We start from the raw sequence: 20760 nt of genomic DNA, 5'->3' as shown, positions 1-20760 counted from the left end.
TGCAGAGGCGAATTCTCTGTCTTCAGATGGAGCCTCCCTTGGATGGGTCTGGGTCTGGCTCAGACCCCCCTCAGCCCCACTGCCTGGGCTGGGCTGCCTTCCACATGGCCCCAACATGTGGACACCCTGCTCACAGCCTTTCTGGGTTCCACTGCCCAGACAGACGTCCAACACAGTGTGGTCCGACCTCACGTTACCCAATCCTCGCCTCACGCTGCGTGCTCCAGCAGCCTGTGTCCCCGTTCCCTGTGTGCCCCCCAGCCCCCAGCCACAGGCTCTTCAGCCAGCCACACTGCCTGCCTCCTCCAGGGTGGCCCTGCAACTGCGCCCTCTCCTGGTGCTGCCTGGGAGGGCTGGGACAGCCCTTACTCCATCTCCAGAGCTGGCAGCTCAGTCAGCTAGACTCAGGGTCCTGCAGTCATCCCCCACTCCCGTCCTCTGGGTAAAAGATATCTGCCGTCCATGTTTGTCCACTGACAAGGGCCGGCGATGTGGGGAGCCGAGCCGGCCACGCTCTCGGTATACTCTGTCCACCAGCCCGTGGTGCCGGGTGGTTCGGCTGGTGTCCAGGCCCGAGGACTGGAAGGGTGTCTGGGCGAGGGGAGGGGTAGGGGAGAAGGAGACCAGAAAAGAGAGAGAAACCCAAACAGTTATCAGCTGTGGCCTAAGATCCAACCCAGCTCTGCCCCCAGGATCTGACCTCAGGGCCCCCCGCTCCTGAGACACCCTTTGTCACCACTCTGCAGCCCAGACGGGCTTCCTCCTGCAGCCAGGGCCCCCAGCCTTTAGCACTGCCAGGGTAGGGGCGAGCTGGGGATCCTGGGTGCCGGGTGGCAGGCGTGCAGTGCGGCCGGCATGCACGGGCCAGGCAGAGCAGCACAAGCTCGGGGCCCGGTGCCGGCTGGGGTGCCAGGGGTGCAGACGGCCCAAGCGCCCCCCAGCCTCGCCAGGTGCAGACAGGCCTCCGCCTTCTCTCTCTGGGCCCGGCTGGCCTCCTCTCCCCACCTACGTCATCCCCGGAGGGGCCTGCCAAGAGACAGCCCCCAGGGCTTCCAGCCGAGGACGTCAAGGGGCCCACCTGGCCAAGTGCTGGCTCCCCAGAGGCTCCTTATTGAGCCCTGGCCGGTTTTGATTGAGATAAGCCCCCACTCGCCCTCCCCCAGCACCTCATCCCTTTACCACTGGAGCCAAGTGCAAGCACTTTCCGGAGCCCTGGCCCACGGCTTGGTGGAAGGGGCTTCCTTCCAGCACCTGGGGCTGGCACGAGGCCCCCGGCCAGACCCTGCTCTCTCTCCCAGCTCCATGCCCCTGGGGCCCCTGGGAGCCTGCTCCCTGCCTTCCCTGGTGCCACGGGGCTCCTCACCACCTGACTGGGGCGAGACTGGCAATCTTAGCCAGCTCCGGAGGCAGCCGGTCCCCCCACCCGGCCATCTGGCCCTTGAGCCCTTCTGTCTTCTCTGGGCAGCCAGGCAAAAGCAATTTCCTTCCGGAAGACTGCCACTGGCTGGAATCACTGCTCTTCCCTACCCGTCCAAATGCCTGAGCCAGTGTTCAGGGCTGACTGCTCTCCCTGGAGTCTGGGGCCCCCTGTCTCTCTCTGACCCAGAAAGGACCCTGCCAGCTTGGGTCTTTTTACACTTTTTGCCGCCAAAGGGCCTTGGGCCTGAGAGACTTCAGTGGCCGAAGGAAGGTGGGAACCTTGCCATCCAGGCACAAACAACAGAGGGCAGGGGCTGTTCATCTCCTCCCAGAGACGCCTAGAAGGCCAGAGGGGAAACCAAGACAGCTGAAGCAGAGCCAGAGGCAGAGAGAAGCTCGGGCCCGGCCACAGCCCAGCTCACCAGGCTGCACCTAGGATCCACACACACGTAAGTGTGCATGTGTCACAGGAACGAACCATGCAGCATTGATGCCCATGCTCGGATCCCCCGGGCGGGGGTCTCTCGACGCAACCACACGCACTTCCCCATACGGGGCAGGGGGAGGTGCAGAGTGGATCCACTTCTGTTTGGCGGACAGGACACATCCCGCCAGGCCACTGGGGGACCACGCAGTGATACCCAGCACCCGCGCACGTGCCAGGGACGCCGAGGCCTCAGCCCAGGGGCTCATTTACCAGAGAGACAGGAGCCGCTGCCAGGGCCTCCCCCAGATATCCGCTGGGCTGAAAATGCAAAGAACCGAGACTTTGAGACACTCCTGCCTCATCTGGCCCCCCAGTGGGATGCCCGCCAGGCCCCAGTATACCCTTGGCCCGAGGGGGCTCCATGCCAGCCCTAGGCAGGGCCGTACTGGGGGGCTGCCCAGAGAGATGCTCTCCTTGAGGGAGAAGGGGATGGGGGAAACAGAGGAAGAGGAGAGGCGGGAAGAGGGGAGAAAACTCGAACTAGGAAGGGCCTTGACAAAGAGGTCAGGCTCCTGGAGCACGTTCAGGATCAGCACAACGGCTCCACGTGTCTGCTCCAGCGAGGAGGCCATCTGAGGAGGGTCATGTTCCGAGGTGCCCAGGGGAGGCAGAGCTGAGCCAGGTGGACCCAACCTGAGTCCAGGTGCCCTGCTGCACTCCAGCAGCGTTGTGGGAGGAGTAGGAGCTGGGGAGTGACTCGGGTGGGTGGGGGACTGAGCTCCATGAGGGACGAGTCTGGCTACACCTGGCCTGTCAACACATGGACAGACGTGGCTGTTTCTGAGGCCCTGTCCCAGCAAAGGGGCGGGTGTGTGGCCGTCTGATGGACCTGTCCCTACAGAGCCCAGACAAGCGGGGGATGGCCCCAGCTCTTGGCCCTGCTCCCAGGCCCACCTTGCCCCTGCTTCCACCTGCAGACCAGGGTCAGGGCAGAGCTTGGGGTAAGAAGCCAGCGCTGAGCCCAGGCAATGGGCCTTATCTCTCATTATTTATGATAAGGACGTGCACAGCGGCTGTGTGGCCTCCGGGAGCCGCGTTGTGTGCGCCTCTGCCAAGAAACGTTCGCAGACAAGTGGGGTCAGGCCACAGGGCCTCCTTCTGAGAATTGCTGGGCTTGCGGATTAGTGAGGCAGGATGGAGCCAAGCCCCAGAGGCCCCGAGCGGTTCCCGATGCCGCACAGCCGGCCAACAGGTGTAGCGGCTGCCGAAACACTCTCGGCCAGACCACAGCCTTGCTGTGGGCTCTGCTGACAGGGGACAGGCAAGGGCCAGGCCATCTCGGGGACAGGAAAAGAGTAGGTGGGGGCAGGGTGAGGCGGGCTGCGGCAATTATTTGGTGACCCCAGCTATCCACTGCGGCCGACACACATGCTTTCTTGCTCTGTGACCAGGGTGGGGCCCAGATGTGACACGTACCAGGTGGGAGGCTGTGTGGGGGCGTGGGGGCTCACCTGGAAGGGCAGATCCACGGTGCCACTCCCGATCTGGTTCACGTTAGGCAGGGACCCGCCGTAGTACTGGCCACGGCTTGGGCCCAGCTGCAGGTACTGAGACTTCTGGAGCTGGAGCTGCAAAAGAAGCCCGCAGCTACAGTGGGGGCTGGAAGCCCACCCGTGCAAATCATGAAGAGCGCCACCCCAGGGGCCCAGAAAGGAACCAAGCGGTGGGCCAACGGCAGCAGTCACAGAGGGTGCGGGACCCTTTGACTCTGATACTCAAAGGAGCCAGGTGTCTCTCCACCCAAAATGGCAGAATCAGCAACCCAGGATGCCCCAGGCAGCTCTCCCTAGGTAGGGGAGTGTGCCCTGTGGGCGGGGGGCTGCCTCCATGAACTTGGGGAACCTTGCTGGTTCACTCGCACGATTTGTGAATGAGCAAGAGAGTATCGGGCAGATCTGGAGCCTACAGCCTGTGGAGGAGGCCCCTCACCCACCCAGGGGAGCCATTTCTCATCACAGCCAAAGGCTGCATTCCCGGGGTGCGGGCCAGAGGCTGCGAATTGACACCCGGACACAGGAGAAACTGTCTTTCCAATGGCCTGAATCAGAGGGGCCGTCTCAGAAGCACAGCCCTGGCTTTCAAAGCGCAGGATGTGTGATCCCTCCGGCAGCACACACAGGGCAGGCAGGTCTGCCAGACCCCGCCTGAGTTCTAAGGGGTCCTGCCCAAGCCCCCAGGCTCCATCTGCCTGTCTCGTGGGCCTCGCCGGAGCTGGGGCCAGTGGAGGGCCTTCATCTGGGATGGCCGAATGCCTGCACGGGCCTCTACCCATCACTCACGTGGGGATCTGTCCCACTGGGCCACACCTCAGAACCAGCAGCCCAGCCCCCTGGCCGGCCGTGGCTGCCTCGGAGTGAGGCTGGGACCTGGCCTCGTCTCCCTTGAACAGCCGATTCCACTTTCCTGGGAATAACAGCAGATGCCCCTGACATGGTCAGTGCCACTCATGGCCCCCCGGACTGAAGGCTGAAGGTCCACGACGCCTGTCACGCCCGCTCTGGGAGACAGACGTCATGTCCGAGGGGTGGTGGCTGGGCATGCAGGGAGGGTGGGCGTCTGCTCCGGCCCCGGCTGGGGTGGTTGCTAGGGTCGACACTGTGTACACAACAAGGCCGGCTCACGTTCCTTCACAAACAGCTCCTGGCAGCGCTCCGTGAGCTGGCTGCCCGCGCCGCCCCGCTCTCCCACGCCGGCCCCTGCTTCCTGGGGGGCCTGGGATACTGGAGAGGGAAGCGAGGCTCAGGAACTGGCCGCCCGCCCAGCAGAGCACCTCACCCAGGTAAACAGCTGTTTCCTGCAAGCTGTGGTGGGGTCAGAAGGGAGAATGACCTTGTTCCATCCTTCGCGGGTGGTTCTTGGGGTCTGCGGGGCCCAGCCCAGGGTCTGTCTCCAATGGCTGGAGACGCTCACCGTGAATACCCCGCTGTGTCCCTCTCACCCCACAGTCATGCAAGATGAAACAGGCCAGCCTCCAGCCAGGGGGAGAGGGAGACTAAATACAGGGGGCCCCCACTCCCGCCTAGGCACAAGTCATCTCAGACCCAAGACACTCCACATGCTTCCTTGTGTCTGAGCCTTATGGCAGAAGCCTGCATTGCACCCACCTCTCAAGAACCATGTGGCCCCCTTCTTGGCCTTGGTTTCCCCCTCCCTCCTTGTCCAAGAGTGTGTAGGAATGCATGGCATGTGACACAGAAGTGCTTACACTACATGCATTTTTGTCACAGGCTGAGCTGCCAGCTCTGGGACCCTAGCATCCTGTCCAAGCACTCCACAAAGCTGCCATGTTCCAGGCCTCTAGAGAGCCTGGCGTTGGGGATGATCTACAGGACTGGGAACTGACAGGATGCTCTTGACTCACATGCTGCTGCAACACCAGTCCTTCCAGGCCCCACCTCTATCTGAGTCTTTCTTTCCAGCAGTGGCCTCCCCACCCAACTCCCCTTTGCTATAGGACTGTCAGGCTTTGGAGTACAGCCTCTGGGTTTGGAGTAGAAGCTGTGTGGGGCCCTGCTCTTCCTTTGGGGGACCTTGTGCCTGTCCTTGGTTGCATATTGGCTATGTAGAAAAGGCCTAGAGAAGTCTGACCTTTGTCCCCAGCTCCTGGGAGGTGGAAGCCCTCTGAACATCCTGCCTGGCAGGACTATCTTTGTTTGCCTGGGGTCTTGGGCCACACCGGGTGGTCTATGCCAACAGTGTGATGTAGGATCTTGCGCCATGTGGAATCAGCTCGCCCTCTGCGAGGACTAGACGTGGAGGTCACCCATGTGGCAGTCAGCCAGGTCGCTGTGAGTCCAATAAAAACCCTGGACACCGAGGCTCAGGGGAGCACCCGTGGCTGGCAGTACACCATGCGTGTTGTTCACACTTTGGTGCTGGGAAAAGTACAAGCTGTCCACACGACCCCACAGAGAGGGGACGACTGGAAGTTCCATGCATGGAACGCTCCTGGATACCACCCCAGACACCCCTTCCCTCTGCTGACTGTAATCTGTGTCCTTTCACTCGTAATAAACCGTAACTGTGAGTGTTAACAGCTTGAATCCTGAGTCCATCCTCCCAGTTGACCTGAGTGTGGTCTTGGGGACCCCCTCACTTTGCAAGAGCTGCCTGCCCTCCTGTGCCTGGCCAGGAACTCCAAGGAGCAGAGTACTGAGGTGCGAAGATGCCAGCCTAGGGCTCTGCCCCAAGGACCTGCTGCCTCAGAGGGTGCAAAGGAAGGAAAAACAGCAGAGTGAAACCATCAGGCAGGACCTGATGAGCTGCTGAATGTTAAAGCTCATGCCTCTTCCTGTTGCCAAGCCAGTCTCTCATGCGTCCTTCCACACAGCAGCCCTCACTCTGTGCCCCCACAACAACAACAGTTGCCCCCGACCTCGCCAAAAGAGCTCTATAAACCCAGCATCCAAGCCAGGGCCTGTCGCTCAGCAGCACCTGCTCATGGAACACACAAGTATACGAACATGTTAGGGAATCAATGAATACCACTGTTCCTGCTCTCAGGGGCTGCCTTTCACAAGCCAGGGGACAGCCCATCTGGAGGCACATAGGACTTTTCAGAAGGCCAACACAACTCCCCAAACTCTTAGAGACTCAAGGTCAAAATAGGACTTGGATGCCTTCTTCTCCCCCCACCTCATCCTCATGGCTGTTGGAAAAGGGCAGTGCAGACAGCGAACTGAGGCCCAGACAAGGCTGTCATATGCTGGAGGCCACCTGCTACAATAGGAGACCTGCATCTCCCAGGGTTCCTCCCTGCTTATGGCCTGTGGGTCAGATAGCCCAGGGTCTGAGTCCAGGCTCCCCGATTATGAGTGGACCCCATTCCAGATATAGAGAGCCTGGGCTGAGGGTGTGTGGGTACCCCATTACCCATGCTTTTGCCATAACCTGACCTCTGCTCTCCCCACTCCTTGGTCCCAAAGCACCCTGAGTTTGTACACCCCCAGGGCCTTGGCCTGTGATGGCCCCCCTTCCATGCCCATCCCACAGGGCCTCCCTGACACCCCACTCAAGGAGCTGTCCCCCCTCCCCCCACCCCAGTCACTATCACATCAGCCTCTGGGTTTTTAAGTTTATTTTGAGAGAGACAGAGTGCAAGTGAGGGTATGTGGGGAGGGAGGGGGGAGAGAGGGAGAGAGAGAGACAGAGAGACAAAGAGAGACAGAGAGAGAGAGACAGAGAGAGAATCGCAAGCAGGCTCCATGATGCCAGCACAGAGCCCAACATGGAGCTTGAACCCACGGAACCATGAGATCATGATGTAAGCCGAAATCAAGAATCGGACACTTAATTGAGCCACCCAGGTGCCCCTGTTTTTGTTGTTTTTAATAAAGTTTTCATTGTGGAAGTTTTCGATTTACAGAAAACCTGCAAAGATGATACATAGTTCCCCAACATCCCTCACCCAGCTTTGCCTAAAAGCCATCCTCCTGCCTCACTGGGGCAAAATTAAGAAAGTGACAGTGGGGCAGCACCCCTGGATGACCCAGACCCCACTCATGTAAAGCCTCCCAATTCATCTAATAGTGTTTGCTGTATTGGAAATGCCCTTGACCCTGTCCACCACTCCCTCTGGTCTCCACCAGACAGCAGGTACCCAAGACTCATGGTCTGCTGGTCACACTGTGTCCAGTGCCAGGCCTCTGTGTAGTCATGCTGGACCTCCAGTAAGTACTGCCACATGTCTGCCTCACCTCCCACCATCACTGGTCCTTCCAGAACAATATTCCAAGACCAGGGCTCTCAAACCCTCTTGCTCTCAGGTTTGAACCAACTGACCAAGCAGCATCAGGCCCTGGGGTCAGAGGTATCTCAGGGCCGAGGCCAGCAGGGCCATGATGGATGGCCAGGAAGCACAGTGCAGACCTCGGCTACCTTGTGCTCAGCATCTTCCCACTCCAAGCATTTCAGATGGCACCCCAGGGGTCCCTGAGCCCCCCTCATGGGCACAGAGCCCTTCCCAAGTCTCAGCACACTTGCTATCACACGAGTCCTACCTTCCGTGTCCCGGGGCTACCATAACAACTGACCACAAACAAGGTGGCTTGAAACAGGGTAGCTTAGAACAATAGGAATTTACCGTCTCACAGTTTAGGGGGTAGAAGTGCAAAGTCAAGGGGTGGGCAGGGTTGGTTTCTTCTTGAGGCTCTAAGGGAGAGTCTGTCCCAGGCCCTGGTGGCTCTGTTGTTCCTGTGCTTGTGGCCACACATTCCTTCGGTCTCTGCCTTTGTCCCCATGTGGCCTCCCCCTGTGTCTGCCTCAGATCTCCCTCTCCTTTCTCTAACATCTGTCACCAGATTCAGGCCCCACCCTAATCAAGAATGATCTCGGGGTGCCTAGGTGACTCATTCGGTTAAGCGTTGGACTCTTGACTTTGGCTGAGGTCATGATCTCATGGTCATGGGATCGAGCCCCACATCTGGCTCTGCCCTGACAGCGTAGAGCCTGCTTGGGATCCTCTCTCTCTCTCTCTCTCTCTCTCTCTCTCTCTCTCTCTGCCCCTCCCCTGCTTGCTTGCATGCTCCCCCCCAAAAAAAATAAATAAATAAACATTTAAAAAAATGATTTCATTTTGAGTCCCTTAATTGCATCTGCAAAGACCCTCCTACCAATAAGGTCACATTCCCAGGTTCTGGGATAAACATACAGACACACCTTTTGGGGGGACGCAATTCAGCCCTAAGACAAGTCCTCTGAGGGGAGCACCAGCACACTCCGCTTTCCAGATGTGAAAAGTGAGGCTTGGCAGGCAACGGGACTGTCCGAGGTCACCCAGCTTGGAGGCGACTGAGGAGGGCACAGACTCTACTCCTGGAACTTAACCCCTGCATGACCCTGCAGACCAGCAGGTGGCTGGCACCACGGAGTGTCAGAGGCCACGTGGCATCGTGGATGAGAGCACACCAGCTCCTCGAAGCTTCCAGTCAGAGCATGAATCGCAAGTCCACACACTGACTCCGCCAAGGTGGGATCCAGCGCAAACTTCTCTGTAAAAAGCCCCTTTGGGTCCTGCCTCAGCCCAGGGCCCCTCGTTTCCAGGCAGGGCACCCCCACCTCCTGATACAGCCCGGGCCTGGGACACCTCACTCCACTAGCCCACACAAAGTCCTCTCCCCTCTCTCCCACACTGACACCCATTCCCTGTGCAGAGCCCTATGTAAATGGTGGCTTCTCCAGCCTCTCCCAGCCCCATCTTGCTGATCCTCGGGCACCGCGCACGTCCCCCACCTCCGTCCATGCCCACACCCCTGCTGGACGCCTCCCCTCATCCCTGGCAGAGTGGAAGCCACAAAGCTGGGGAACGGGGGCGGCCAGGAGCCCTGGGAAGGTGTGCCATGACAAACACAGACACTTCTCCAGGGCAGCCCCCAGGCCTCCAGGGCCCTGCAGACGATGCAGATGCACCCCTACCTGCCAGCCCCTCCCGTCCTCTCTAGATGAAGCTGGCCTTGGCTCCCCCCACCCACCACCCCTCCCAGCAATTGCCATGGCAACAGGCTGGCCTTCTAATGAGATTAAGGGGAGCGGGCATGCTGAAGGCTGAGCTCTGTCCTCCTGCAAAGCCAAGCAGGCTTGGGGGCCATACTGCCGAGGGCCAGGGAGGAGCTGTGTGCTCTGAGCAGACCTTAGTTTCCCCCTCTCACCAAAAAAAGGCCTGCACAGTCTGGCCCTCTGCTCGCCACCAGCCAAGCAGGACGATGCCTCAGGCTGTTCGCAGTGGCACTTCCTCCTCCACTGGGCCAGCCCAACACTACGCACCTCAGCTCCACCTCCACGGGGATCACCTCCTCCACAGTTCACTGTCCAAAACCTCCTGATGGAGCACTGCCTGTCTCCTCTCATCAGACCGTGGTATCCACATGAGGAACCTGCTGTCTGGATGAACATGTGAGTATACAAACAGCTGGTGGATGCACTCAGAGTCCCAGGCAGGGATGATTTTTCTCCTGCATCCACATGGGGAGTACCTGCCCCCTCTCAGGGAAACTGAGGCCCAAGGGAGAAGGGCCAGCTGCCCAAGTGCGCAGGCAAGGAACCACCCATGCGAGGAAGGTAGCGAGTGAACGCCTTCTCGAGTGCAAGACACTTCGGGGACCAGAGCACAGAGCAAGACCCCAGGAGGTACACACGCCTGGCCCAAAGTCCTGCACCTCAAGCCTCCCCTGGTGGAGCCTTCAGAAGGCTGCCAGCAGCAGAAAGGCCCCTGAATGGGCCACCTGTAGGGGATGCTCCCTGAGACGAAGGGACCAGAGTTTTGGCAGGTTCTCCCAGCAGCCATGGTGGCATGCGGATGGAGCCCCCGAGAACCCCTGAAAGGATGTGATTCTGAGTCACGTGGAGCTGCCAGTGGGTTTTCTGGGGTCACGGCTCCCTGACACGTGTGCACACCCCAGTCTGTGTGGCTACGTCCCTCCAGGTTCCTTCCAAGGCCTGACCCCAAGAGGCTCCCCAGTCTCAGCTCAGGCACGAGGCAGTGAATTTGGGGAGGGCAGACAGCCCCTCCCAGGCTCCACTCATCAACCTGGGCCCCGACGCTGCACAGATGATTTCAAGTGACGTGTGCTGTGGACACCTCATTGAGGCCACAGAGGATGGACTCCAAACACCCCAGGCAGAGTCACCCCGGGGAAAGAAGAACCAAGGGCCGCTCGCTCCAACCAAGGACTCTCAGCCCCTGCCCTGTGGCCACTGAGAGACCAGCAGTGTGACCACTCATGTCACATGTCCATGGGACACACCATCTCTCCCACGGCTCCCCACGCCTCCCCAGCCCTCTCTGGAAAGGACCGGAAACCTGGGGTTCTGAGGGAGACAGCTGTGCACGCGCAGGTGCCAAACCAAGAAGGCCCACGACTGCTTTTTCTGTCTTCCTGAACTTTTTTATCGAAGTAAAATTAATATAACGTAAAATAAACCATTTTAACATGTACGATTCAGTGGCACACAGTTATATGTTATATATGAGGTCATACGCAACCATCACCTCCATCTAGGTCCAGAACACTTCCATCGCCCCGAAAGGAGGCTCCATCCCGTTGCCTGTCATTCCCTCTCCTCCTCTCCCTCCCCCACCCCGTGGCAACCACCAACCCGCCTTCGGTCTCTATGGATTTGCCTGTTCTGGACGTTTCACATAAGTGGAATCACATGACGTGGCTTTTTGTGACTGGCTTCTTTCACTTAACACAACATTGTTTTTGTGTTTGTTTTGTTTTTTAAAAAATAATCTCATGCCCAACATGGGGCTCAAGCTCATAACCCCAAGATCGAGTCACTCACTCTGCTGGCTGAGCCAGCCAGACGCCCTCACCCAGCCCAGTGTTTCTAAGGTTTATCTATGTTGTAGCACGTGTCAGTGCTCCGTTCATTTTTGTGGCCGAGTTATAGTCCATGATACAGATGGACCCCATTCCGTCCACCAGTTCAGCTGTCGAAGGACATTTGGGTCATTTCTGCCCTTTGGTGATTGTCGACTGGCACTGCTGCGAATTGAACAGGCGAGTACAAGCGTCTATTTGAATCCCCGTATTCAAGTCTCCAGGTATATAGCTAGGAGTGGAGTGCCCGGGTCACATGGTAGTTCTGTATCTATCTCGTTCAGGAACTGCCAGACTTGTCCACTGCACCATTTTACATTCCCACCAGTAGTGGTCAAGACTTCCATTTCTCCACATCCTCACCAACACTTGGTTTCTGCCACCTGATGAGTGTGAGGTGGTCTCTTGTAGTGGTTTTGATTTGCATTTCCCTGATGACTAACGGTGTGGAACTTTGCATGCACTTACTGGCCATCTGTGTATCACCTTTGCAGAAACGTCTATTTGAGTCTTTTGCCCATTTTAAAACCGGGCTGTTGGGGTGCCTGGGTGGCTCAGTCAGTTAAGCATCCGACTCTTGATCTTGGCTCAGGTCATGATCTCAAGACTCATGGGTTCGAGCCCAATGCCAGGCTCTGTGCTGACAGTGTGGAGCCTGCTTGGGATTCTCTCTCTCTCTCTCTCTCTCTCTCTCTCTCTCTCTCTCTTTCTCTGCCCCTCCCTCGCTCATGTTCTATCTCTCTCAAAGTAAATAAATAAGCATTAAACAAAACAAAACAAAACAAAACAAAACAAAACAAAACTAGGCTGTCTGTCTTTTTCTTGTCGAGTTCCAAGAGTTCTATATATATCCTGGATATTAATCTCTCATTGGCTACGTGGTTTGCAAATATTTCCTCCCATTCTGTGGGTTGTCTTGTTACTTTCCTCGTGGTCTTCTGACACACAAACATTTTTAATGTTGACAGAATCCAATTGGTCTATTTTTCTTTTGTGGCTTATACTTTCAGTGTCCTGTCTAAAAACCCATCACCTTATCCAGGTCCGGGACTATTTACACCTATGCTCCCTTCTAGGAGTTTTAGAGATTCAGTTCTTACGTTTAGGTCTTTGGTACGCTGAGAGTTAATTCCCGTGTAAGTCTCCTGCTGCCCCACTCTCACCCACTGCCGGCCGAGAGGGCTCTGCAGCAGCGAGGAGCGCCAGGCTGGCCCCGCGGAAGCGTGCTGGTACGCTGGAGTTGCTCATCAAACGTCTGCTGGGCGCGGGAGGGAATGCTGAATGAATGAGGGAATGAATGAAAGCGTCACAGGCGTGTGGCCGAGCGTGGATTCCAGGCTGAGTCACCCCTGCCCCCGGCCCCCTGGCCGACTGAGACACTCCCCAGCTGCCTCCTCACTCGTTCCCAAAGTGTAAATACAGACCCAGATACACAAACACCGAGTGCGCCTCGGAATGCCTTTAATCAGGCTCTGTTGCCGCTGCCAAATTCCCAACCCTGGCTGAATCAGAGGGTCCTCTGTGAGCACGTCTTGTTTCCCTTGTTGGTGGCGGTTGTTGAGCACAGACGTTCCGGCTGGGATGTGTGAAGGGTCTCTCGGGGCCTGCGCGCAGCACAGCTGGCTCACGGGGGCCTCTTTCCCTGTGAAGGAGACCCCGGCCCTGCCAGCCGGCCGCGAGCCAGACCTGGGTGGGGACTTGCAACCGCTCTGAGACGGGGAGACACGGCTTCACCTCCATTTTGCAAGTGGGGGAACTGAAACACTGAAGGAAGCACAACGGGCCTGTCCCGAGGTCACCCAGCAAGAGGAAGGGGCCTCGGTTACAAGCCAGGGTCTTTCTCCTGCAAATCTCAACCTCCCACGGGCGGCCCGCAAGGCCCTCCCCTGCTTTCTGCCCCCGGACCCTTGCACCCAATTCATTCTTTTCTGGAACCTTCCATGGAGCTCCTTCTCATCATTTAGGTTTCAGCTCAAATATCGCTTCCCCCAAGAAGCTCTCCTTGACCCCCGACTTCTAAAATAACCCTCTGTATTAACTCTGACCACCATAACTAAATACCACAGACTGGGCAGCTTAAACAAAAGACACTTATTTCTTCCAGTTCTGGAGGCCGGGAGTCCGAGATCAGGGTGCCGTCTCTGTGAGAGCCCTCTTGCTGGCTTGCAGAAGGCCCCCTTCTCCCCTTCTCCCTGTGTCCTCACGCGGCCTTTCCCTGTGGTGCGTGTGGGTGGAGAGAACTCTCTCTTCCGCTTCTCACAAGGACGCCTGTCCTATTAGATCAGGACCCCACACTTATGACCCCAGTTCACCTTAGTCACTTCCTCCTTACAGACCCCATCTCCACACACACTCACACTGGAGATGAGGGCTTCTAATAAATGTGAATTTAGGGGACACAATTCAGTCCACAGCACCCTCTCATGGATATGTTGTCTGCCTGTGTCTGTCTGGCGGGCCGGCTTGCCCAGACAGCTGGGGTCCTGCTTGTCAGGTCTCTGTGGGCACCTCAGGGATGAGTGCCTACCTCCAGGAAGTGACCGGGGAGAGCTATTATCTGGAACTGGAAAACTCAGCCTGAGTCCTCTGGGAACACCACCGACAGCCAGTCAGTCCCAGGCAAAGCCCAGGGGCCCCAGGAATGACCCAGCAGGAGCCCCAAGGGTCCCGGGTGGGGGGGGCCTGTGGGGAGAAACCTTCTCGGGGCCTGGCCCTGGAGAGCCCAAGAGTCAGTGAGATGAGGGTGACAAGCAGTGTGTGCTCCTCCAGGGCTACAGGGCTACCGGGCTACCAAGACACGATGGGTGGAAAGTCGAGGCACCATTTCCAGAATCAGTTGCCCAAATACAAAATAATGCACCTGCTCACCAGGGTCGCGGGCTGGCAGATGGACGACAGTGCTGGACAGCATCTCGGGCGGCTACAAGGGAATGTGACAAAGCAGGAACAGCCCAAGGTGAATCAGCTCAGCCCCTGTACTGGGCTGACCAGTGGCCCCCAAAATTCACACCCACCCGGAACCTCAGAGTGTGATCTTGTTTGGAAATAGTTTTTGCAAATGTAATCAGGTAAGACTCTTGAGATAAGGACACCCCGGATTTAAGGAGGTCCTTAAATCATACTACCAGAGGGGCACCTGGCTGGCTCAGTCGGTAGAGCGTGCGACTCTTGATCTCGGGGTGGTGAGTTCAAGCCCCACAGTGTGTGTGGAGATTAGTTTTTCAAAAAGTCTTGAGAAAAGAAGAGGACACAGAAACAGGGAAAAAGCCATATGAGGATGGAGGTGGAGAGTGGGGTGACACAGCCACAGGCCAAGGAACCCCAAGGACTGCTGCAGCCACCAGAAGCTGGAGAGAGGCCTGGGACAGATTCCCCTCCGGGGTCCCCAGGAGGATCCAACCCTGCCCACGCCTTGATCTTGACTTCTAGACTCCAGAACCGTGAGAGAATAAACTTCTGTCGTTTGAAACTTCCTAGTTTGTGGTTCTTTGCTATGGCAGCCCCAGAAAACTAACCCACTGGGGCTCCGGGGGAGGCAGGGCCAATCAGAGCCAAGCCCACAGCAGGTGAGGACCCTAAAATTAAACAGTTGGGGAGGGCCGACCATGGGGACCCTCAAAGAACAAGCTAGTAAGGGTCCGGGTAGAGGGAACAGCAGGGGCAGAAGTGGAGGCCCAGGGAGAGAGGGACAAAAGACAAGGCCAGGTCAGCTCTGGGAGGAAGTCACTGCGGAGGGGCAGGGAGGGCGACACTGGAGCCCAGACCAGGACAGCACAAGGGGTGGTGAATGCCCGGCTGGCAGCTCGGGGGCTGATGATACCACAGTGGGCTCACCAGGCAGGGGTGGCTCACCACAGTGGCAGCTGCAGAAGGGCCCATCCCCAAGACACAGCTCCCTGTCGGCTCGTGGGAGCACTCATCGTGACCTCACACCAACCCCACCCTCCCCCCCCCGAGATCCTAGGGGTCGCACCACGTGGAGCAACTGACCAATACCAGAGCTCAGCCCTGGCTACACATGCCTCCCTCTGGCCTGTGTCTGGGCACCACGTCCTACGGGGCTGGGGTGGGATCCAGCGAGCAGGGCCCGGGCAGCACGACTTGCCCCCCGCCGCAGCCCCTCACTCACATACCAACTGCAGGGCTGCGGCACATCAGTGTCGGACCCACAGGGGGCAAGGCACAGCAGGCCAGGAGGCTCCGGTGCCACTCACCCACCTCTGCCTTGTACGAGGCCAGGCAGGCCCAGGGGAGGCGTGAGGGCCCCAAGTGGGAGACGGGGTGGTACTTTGCGGGGTCCACACACGGCCCAAAAGCAAAGCCCAGTGCGGCCAGCAGAGCCAACTGCACATGCAGGCTGCCTGCTGCCGTCATCTGGTGGAGGCCATGGATGACCCTGGACTGCTGAGGTGGCTTTTTACATTTCAGATTATCTGTTCCCCCTGGTTCCATGTCATGGTGTCCACGGGAGAGGAGGCCGACTGCCCCACAGGGGACAGGATGACCAGCACATGAGAGCCACCCCACACCCCATCTGTCTTTTCGCCAGGTTCCCACAGCACAACGGCGCATGCTCCTTGTTGGCCAGCATCTCCGGAGACAGGCGGTCGACCCTGGCACACATCAAGGCCCCGTCCAAAGGGCCAACAGCAGCTGGCTTCACCTGTGACTTCTGGAAGCTCTCCCGGCCTCCCAGGGCCTGCCCGGCCCTGGCCCAGCAAGAGGCTCCGGGGAGGTCACAGGGCTAGAGGGCTCATGGCCAGAGGGGCTTCGAGAATGAGGCAAACACAATCAAGTCAACTTCTAAAGAAGATCAGGCTTAAATAAGTTACTTGGAGCTGCCAGTTATGACTACGTTCTACTGTTACTTGCTTTCTGGTGCTGATAAGATCTAGATCTCTGATATTTTTAAGTCCAAACCGCTTGGACACTGCAGCTCTTTCCGGGTTTTGCTTACCCACAATTCATTCTGTACAGCTAATTAAGCTGAAGAAGCCTGGGAATAAAGTTTCGAACAAGGTTAATAAAGTTCCTTGCCTAATAACAGAGGGGTGGGGGGGAGAGAGAGGGGTGTCAGGACAATGTGGGTGGCAGGGCACCAGGGGAGGGGGTGCTTCTCCAAGAGCAGAAACCCTGACCCCAGAGGCTCTCTCCATCCACCCCCACTCTTGGACACTGCACAAGTTTTCTGGGGCTGCCATAATAAATGACCACAAACCAAAGAGCTTAAAACAACAGGAATTTATTCCCGCACCATTCCAGAGGCCAGATGACTGAAATCAAGGTGTGGGAAGGATTGGATCCTTCTGGAGGCTCTGACGGAGAATCTGCCCCAGGCCTCTTTCATCTGGCTGCTGGTGGCTGCCGGCAGCCCACGGTGTTCCTGGGCTTATAGACACGCCAGTCCAATCCTGACCTCTATCTTCACATGGCCTTCTGCCTGTGTGTCCCTGTTTTGTCTTCTTGTAAGGACACCAGTCTCTGGATTTAGGGCCCATCCTACTCCAGGAAGACCTCATGCTGACTTGATGACATCTGAAAGATCCTATCTCCATAAAGGTCTCATTCACAGGTTCTGGCTGGACATAAATCGGGGGGGTGGGGGGGGGACCCACAGAGGTCCCATGCTAAGAACCTCCCACAATGGCCACACCTTAAACCTCAAGCCCCAGTCTTTCTCCCATAGCCCTTGGGCCCCCCAGGTGGCACTGTCCCCTCCTGAGTCTCCGTTTCTCCCACTGTCACCTGAGAGCTGAGGGGTGAAGCCAGGTGGCACATGGATCCACCCAGCACACATCAGCCACAGCAGAAACAACTGGGATCTTGACAGGCAGGTGGTCAGCAGCATCTGCAGAGTCATTTGGCAGGGTCTGTATGGAGCCTGAACAACGTTCCTGCCCTCTGACCCAGTAATCCCACTTCTGGGAAGCTCTCCTGAGGGAGATCGTCCAAATAACAGATTTATGCGCAAAGATGTTCCTGCATCATCAGTCGTCAGAGCAAGGAGCTAAACTGTGCTGCAGGATCAGGCCAAGCCAGGGCGTAGCCTCTACTCTGGAGAAGTACAGAGGACATACACCCCCGAGCTGGAGATGGATGGTAGGGAAAGGGCCCTCTGCTGAGATCAGTCCACGCGGGCACAGGCAAACCTAGGATAAGGCTGGGCCGCCCCCATCCCAGGACATCCCCTAGTGGGGCCGGACACTGAAGTACAGGGGGCAAGGCGGGAGAGCAGGGTAGCCGGCAGCCCCATAAATGCCCCCTGTAACAGGAAAGGAATTCTCCAGAACAAAAGAAGGGCTGTGGAGAACCATGTAACAGGGGTGACAGAGGCACCTGAGTTCAAAGTGGGGCCCAACACTCCATGTTATCCCCCCAGGACAGAGACTGACACAAACCCAAAAATAAGCCATTGCAATGATCTGGACAGTGAGGGGTCCCGTGAGAATGGAGAAGGCTCCCTAGAGACCATGGGGAGGGACACGCCAGTTGGATGGAGCCGGGAAGGCGGTACTTGGGGTGCAGAGGCCCCACAGAGTTTAGAGAGGAAGTTCTCCCTACTCAGGCTGAGGGGCCTAGGGAGTGGTGGGTGATCTCACATATGGACAACTGCTCACAGACATCTGCCTGGCGTAGTCAGGACAGAGGGGCACCCCACGCTCTGGGTAGCCCTCTCCCCAAAAAGGACACAGATATCATGGGATGAAGAAATCTTCCTGTGTTGTGTGGGGGGGCACTCAACCAATGGCAAGTGTCCTTATACGAGACACACAGGGACGAGGCCATGTGGAGATGGAAGTAGAGACTGGGGTCACATGTCACAAGCCAAGGAACACCAGAGCCCCCAGGAGCTGGAGAGGCCAGGAAGGATCCTCCCCTAGAGCCTTCAGAGACAGCAGGGCCCCGCTGACACCCTGACTTCAGGTTTCTGGCCTCCAGAACGGTGGGAGAATAAACTCCTGCTGTTTTAAGCCCCAACGTCCCCACCCCTCCCTCCCCCCCGCCCCCACTCCGGTCTCTGGTCCTTGTCACAGCAAGCCCAGGACGTGCAAACCACGGCTCCCCTGAGCCAGGACAGATGTCACCATCTCCCCTTCCCAGGGGAAGCTGAGGCCAAGTGAGCAGTCTCTGAACCCCAACCTCATGCCAGGAAACCCACTCTCCCCACCCTCCCCGCCCCAAGCACAGAGAGCACCTCATTACCTCTTTCTTTTCATGTGAAAATGAAATTGAATTCCAGAAAGCACAAAAAACAACATACCTCCACCCCAGCCCAAGACCTAACAGCTGTCACTACCTCGTCATCTCAGACGCTCCTCCTGCAAAGTGGTGGACGAGGGGGCCCTGAGAATGCCGCCAGAGGCCTGTCTGTGCTTCCTTCCAGGTGATGCTGGATGTCATTACTGTTGATGCACTGACTCACGTCCTGCCTTCCAGGGGTTCTGAGGGGATGGTGGCCAGGTGGCAACCCTCTCACTCCATCTGGGCCCCGCATCCTTCCTCCTCAGGAGCCCCTCTGACCATCCAGAGCTCACAGCTCTTTTAGGCATCCCCAACTCCAAAGGGCCCTAAGGCAGGAAACACCAAACAGATAAGCACATGTCCCAGGGTTCCCCACAAGGTCCTCTGTGCAGCCGGCACCAAGCCTATTGCTGGGAACGCTGCCCTGCACCTGCCACATCACAAACATCGGACACTTTAAACTGCAGTGTGGTGGCGCTACACGTCCCCAGGGGCCAGACAGCCCCACAGCTGGGTAGAGCTCTACACTTGCTGGCCTTGGTAGGATGGACGCCTGCCCTTCCCAGGGCCTCTTGCATCCATTCCTGGCTCACAGGAGCTTCTGGGGCAGGAGGACTGGGGCAGACAGGGATAGATGTGGGGAGACTGAACGTCAGAACGAAACCAGTGTATAAACTGTAGAACCATTCGTAACTGCCCAAAGGCAGAAGCAACCCAACAACGAAGGGGTAAATAAAACATGGTCCGTCCATACAGTGGAGTATCACTCGGCCATAAAAAGGAAGGAAGCACTGACTCACGTTACAACACGGGTAAGCCTCAAAAACATCGTGCCGAGTGAAAGAAGCCAGACACAAAAGGCCACGCGGTGTATGATTCATTTATATGAAATGTCCAGAACAGGCAAATCCGTAGGGACAGAAAGTAGATTAGTGGGTGCCAGGGGCTAAGAGCGAAGAGGTAGGGGGAGTGGGGAGTGACTACTAATGGTGACAGGGTTTCCTTTTGGAGTGAAGAAAATCTGTAACTAGCCAGACATGGCTACAACACCATCGTGAATATACTAAATGCCACTGAACTGTTCACTTCAAAATGGTGCATTTTATCTCGGTTTAAACATTGGTGGCTCTTGGCCATCCTTGGTGTTTCTTGGCTTGTGGCTGCATCACTGTAATCTCTGCCTCTGTCCTCATGTGGCCTTCTTAGAAGGACACAAGTCACTGGATTCAGGGCCCGCCCGACTCCAGATGATCTCATCTCCAGATACTCAACTTAGTCACATCCTCAAAGACCTTTTTTCCATCACATATTCTAGGGGTTAGAACCTGGACATATGTTTGGGGGACACCATGCAACCTCCTCCACCGGGGTTGCTGTAAGGCTGTTGGGGAAGGGGGTGCCGAGCGGACATATGGCCCGTGTCTGTGGAGCACAGCCCAGTTCGTAATCACTTGGGCTCAGTTTCCCCAGCTGCAACATGGGGCCGGGAGTGCCTCCCTGGCAAGATGGCGGGGCGGTCAGTAGGATTCTCACACAAGAAGTGTCACACGGTGCCTGGGACACGGAAAGCCTATGCACAGACACCAGGGGCCCGCCGTGCACGTCCACAAAACCCACAGCTCTGCGCCCAAACACTAGAGACCCCCACCCACCTTCAGCTGAGCCCCTGGCCTCACCGTGACCCAGGTACACTCGTGTGCTTGAATGTAAGGTGGGGTACGTCACTGCACCTCTAGGGGAGCTGGAGCCTCACTGATGGCCAAGGGACCTGCCTGGCAGAGGGTCTGCAGTGGGCTGAACGGTGTCATCCCAAAATATGCATCCACCTCCTAACCCCTGTACACCTGGGAATGTGACCTTATTTGGAGATGTCTTTGAAGAGGACGTTAAGACAAGATCACATAGGAGTCGAGTGGGCCCTAATCCCATCACTGACTGGTGTCTGTAGAAGAGGAGGAGAGGCTGACACAGACGCACGGACACACAAGGAGAAGACCATTTGGAGGCGGAGGCAGAGGCAGAGATTGTAGTGGAGCAGCCACAAGCCGAGGAACGCCAGAGCTCCCGGAAGCTGCAAGAGGCAAGGAAGGGTCTTCCCCGAGGGAACCTTCAGAGGGAGCGCGGCCCTGCCAACACCTTGATTTGGGACCTCTGGCCTCCAGAACTGTGAGAGAATACGCTTGTGTGGTTTAAGCCCCCCGCTTTGTGGTTATTTGTTACGGCGGCCCCAGGACACTAAGATGGGCACAAGACCCTACCCATGCACGCGTAGAGAAAACTCTGAAACGTGTC

At 57.4% G+C, this 20760-nt stretch overlaps 1 protein-coding gene across 10 annotated transcripts in view; it reads right to left on the bottom strand.

Moving 5' to 3' along the window:
- CRTC1 (CREB regulated transcription coactivator 1) overlaps window positions 1-20760 on the bottom strand; it is a 76543-nt gene that overhangs the window by 31251 nt on the left and 24532 nt on the right. For 7 of the 10 annotated variants that reach the window (XM_047843014.1, XM_047843023.1, XM_047843024.1 and 4 more), the window contains exons 2-4: window positions 3358-3474; window positions 2117-2164; window positions 454-591 (exon numbers count right to left, since the gene is read on the bottom strand). In XM_047843014.1, the coding sequence (XP_047698970.1) occupies window positions 454-591; window positions 2117-2164; window positions 3358-3474 (303 nt within the window). The remainder of the gene's footprint in view (window positions 1-453; window positions 592-2116; window positions 2165-3357; window positions 3475-20760) is intronic. The other 3 variants (XM_047843022.1, XM_047843037.1, XM_047843029.1) reach the window with 1 other exon arrangement.

Source organism: Prionailurus viverrinus, chromosome A2, assembly GCF_022837055.1.
Source record: "Prionailurus viverrinus isolate Anna chromosome A2, UM_Priviv_1.0, whole genome shotgun sequence".
Classification (NCBI taxonomy): domain Eukaryota; kingdom Metazoa; phylum Chordata; class Mammalia; order Carnivora; family Felidae; genus Prionailurus; species Prionailurus viverrinus.
This window is presented reverse-complemented; position numbering and strand designations above follow the sequence as displayed.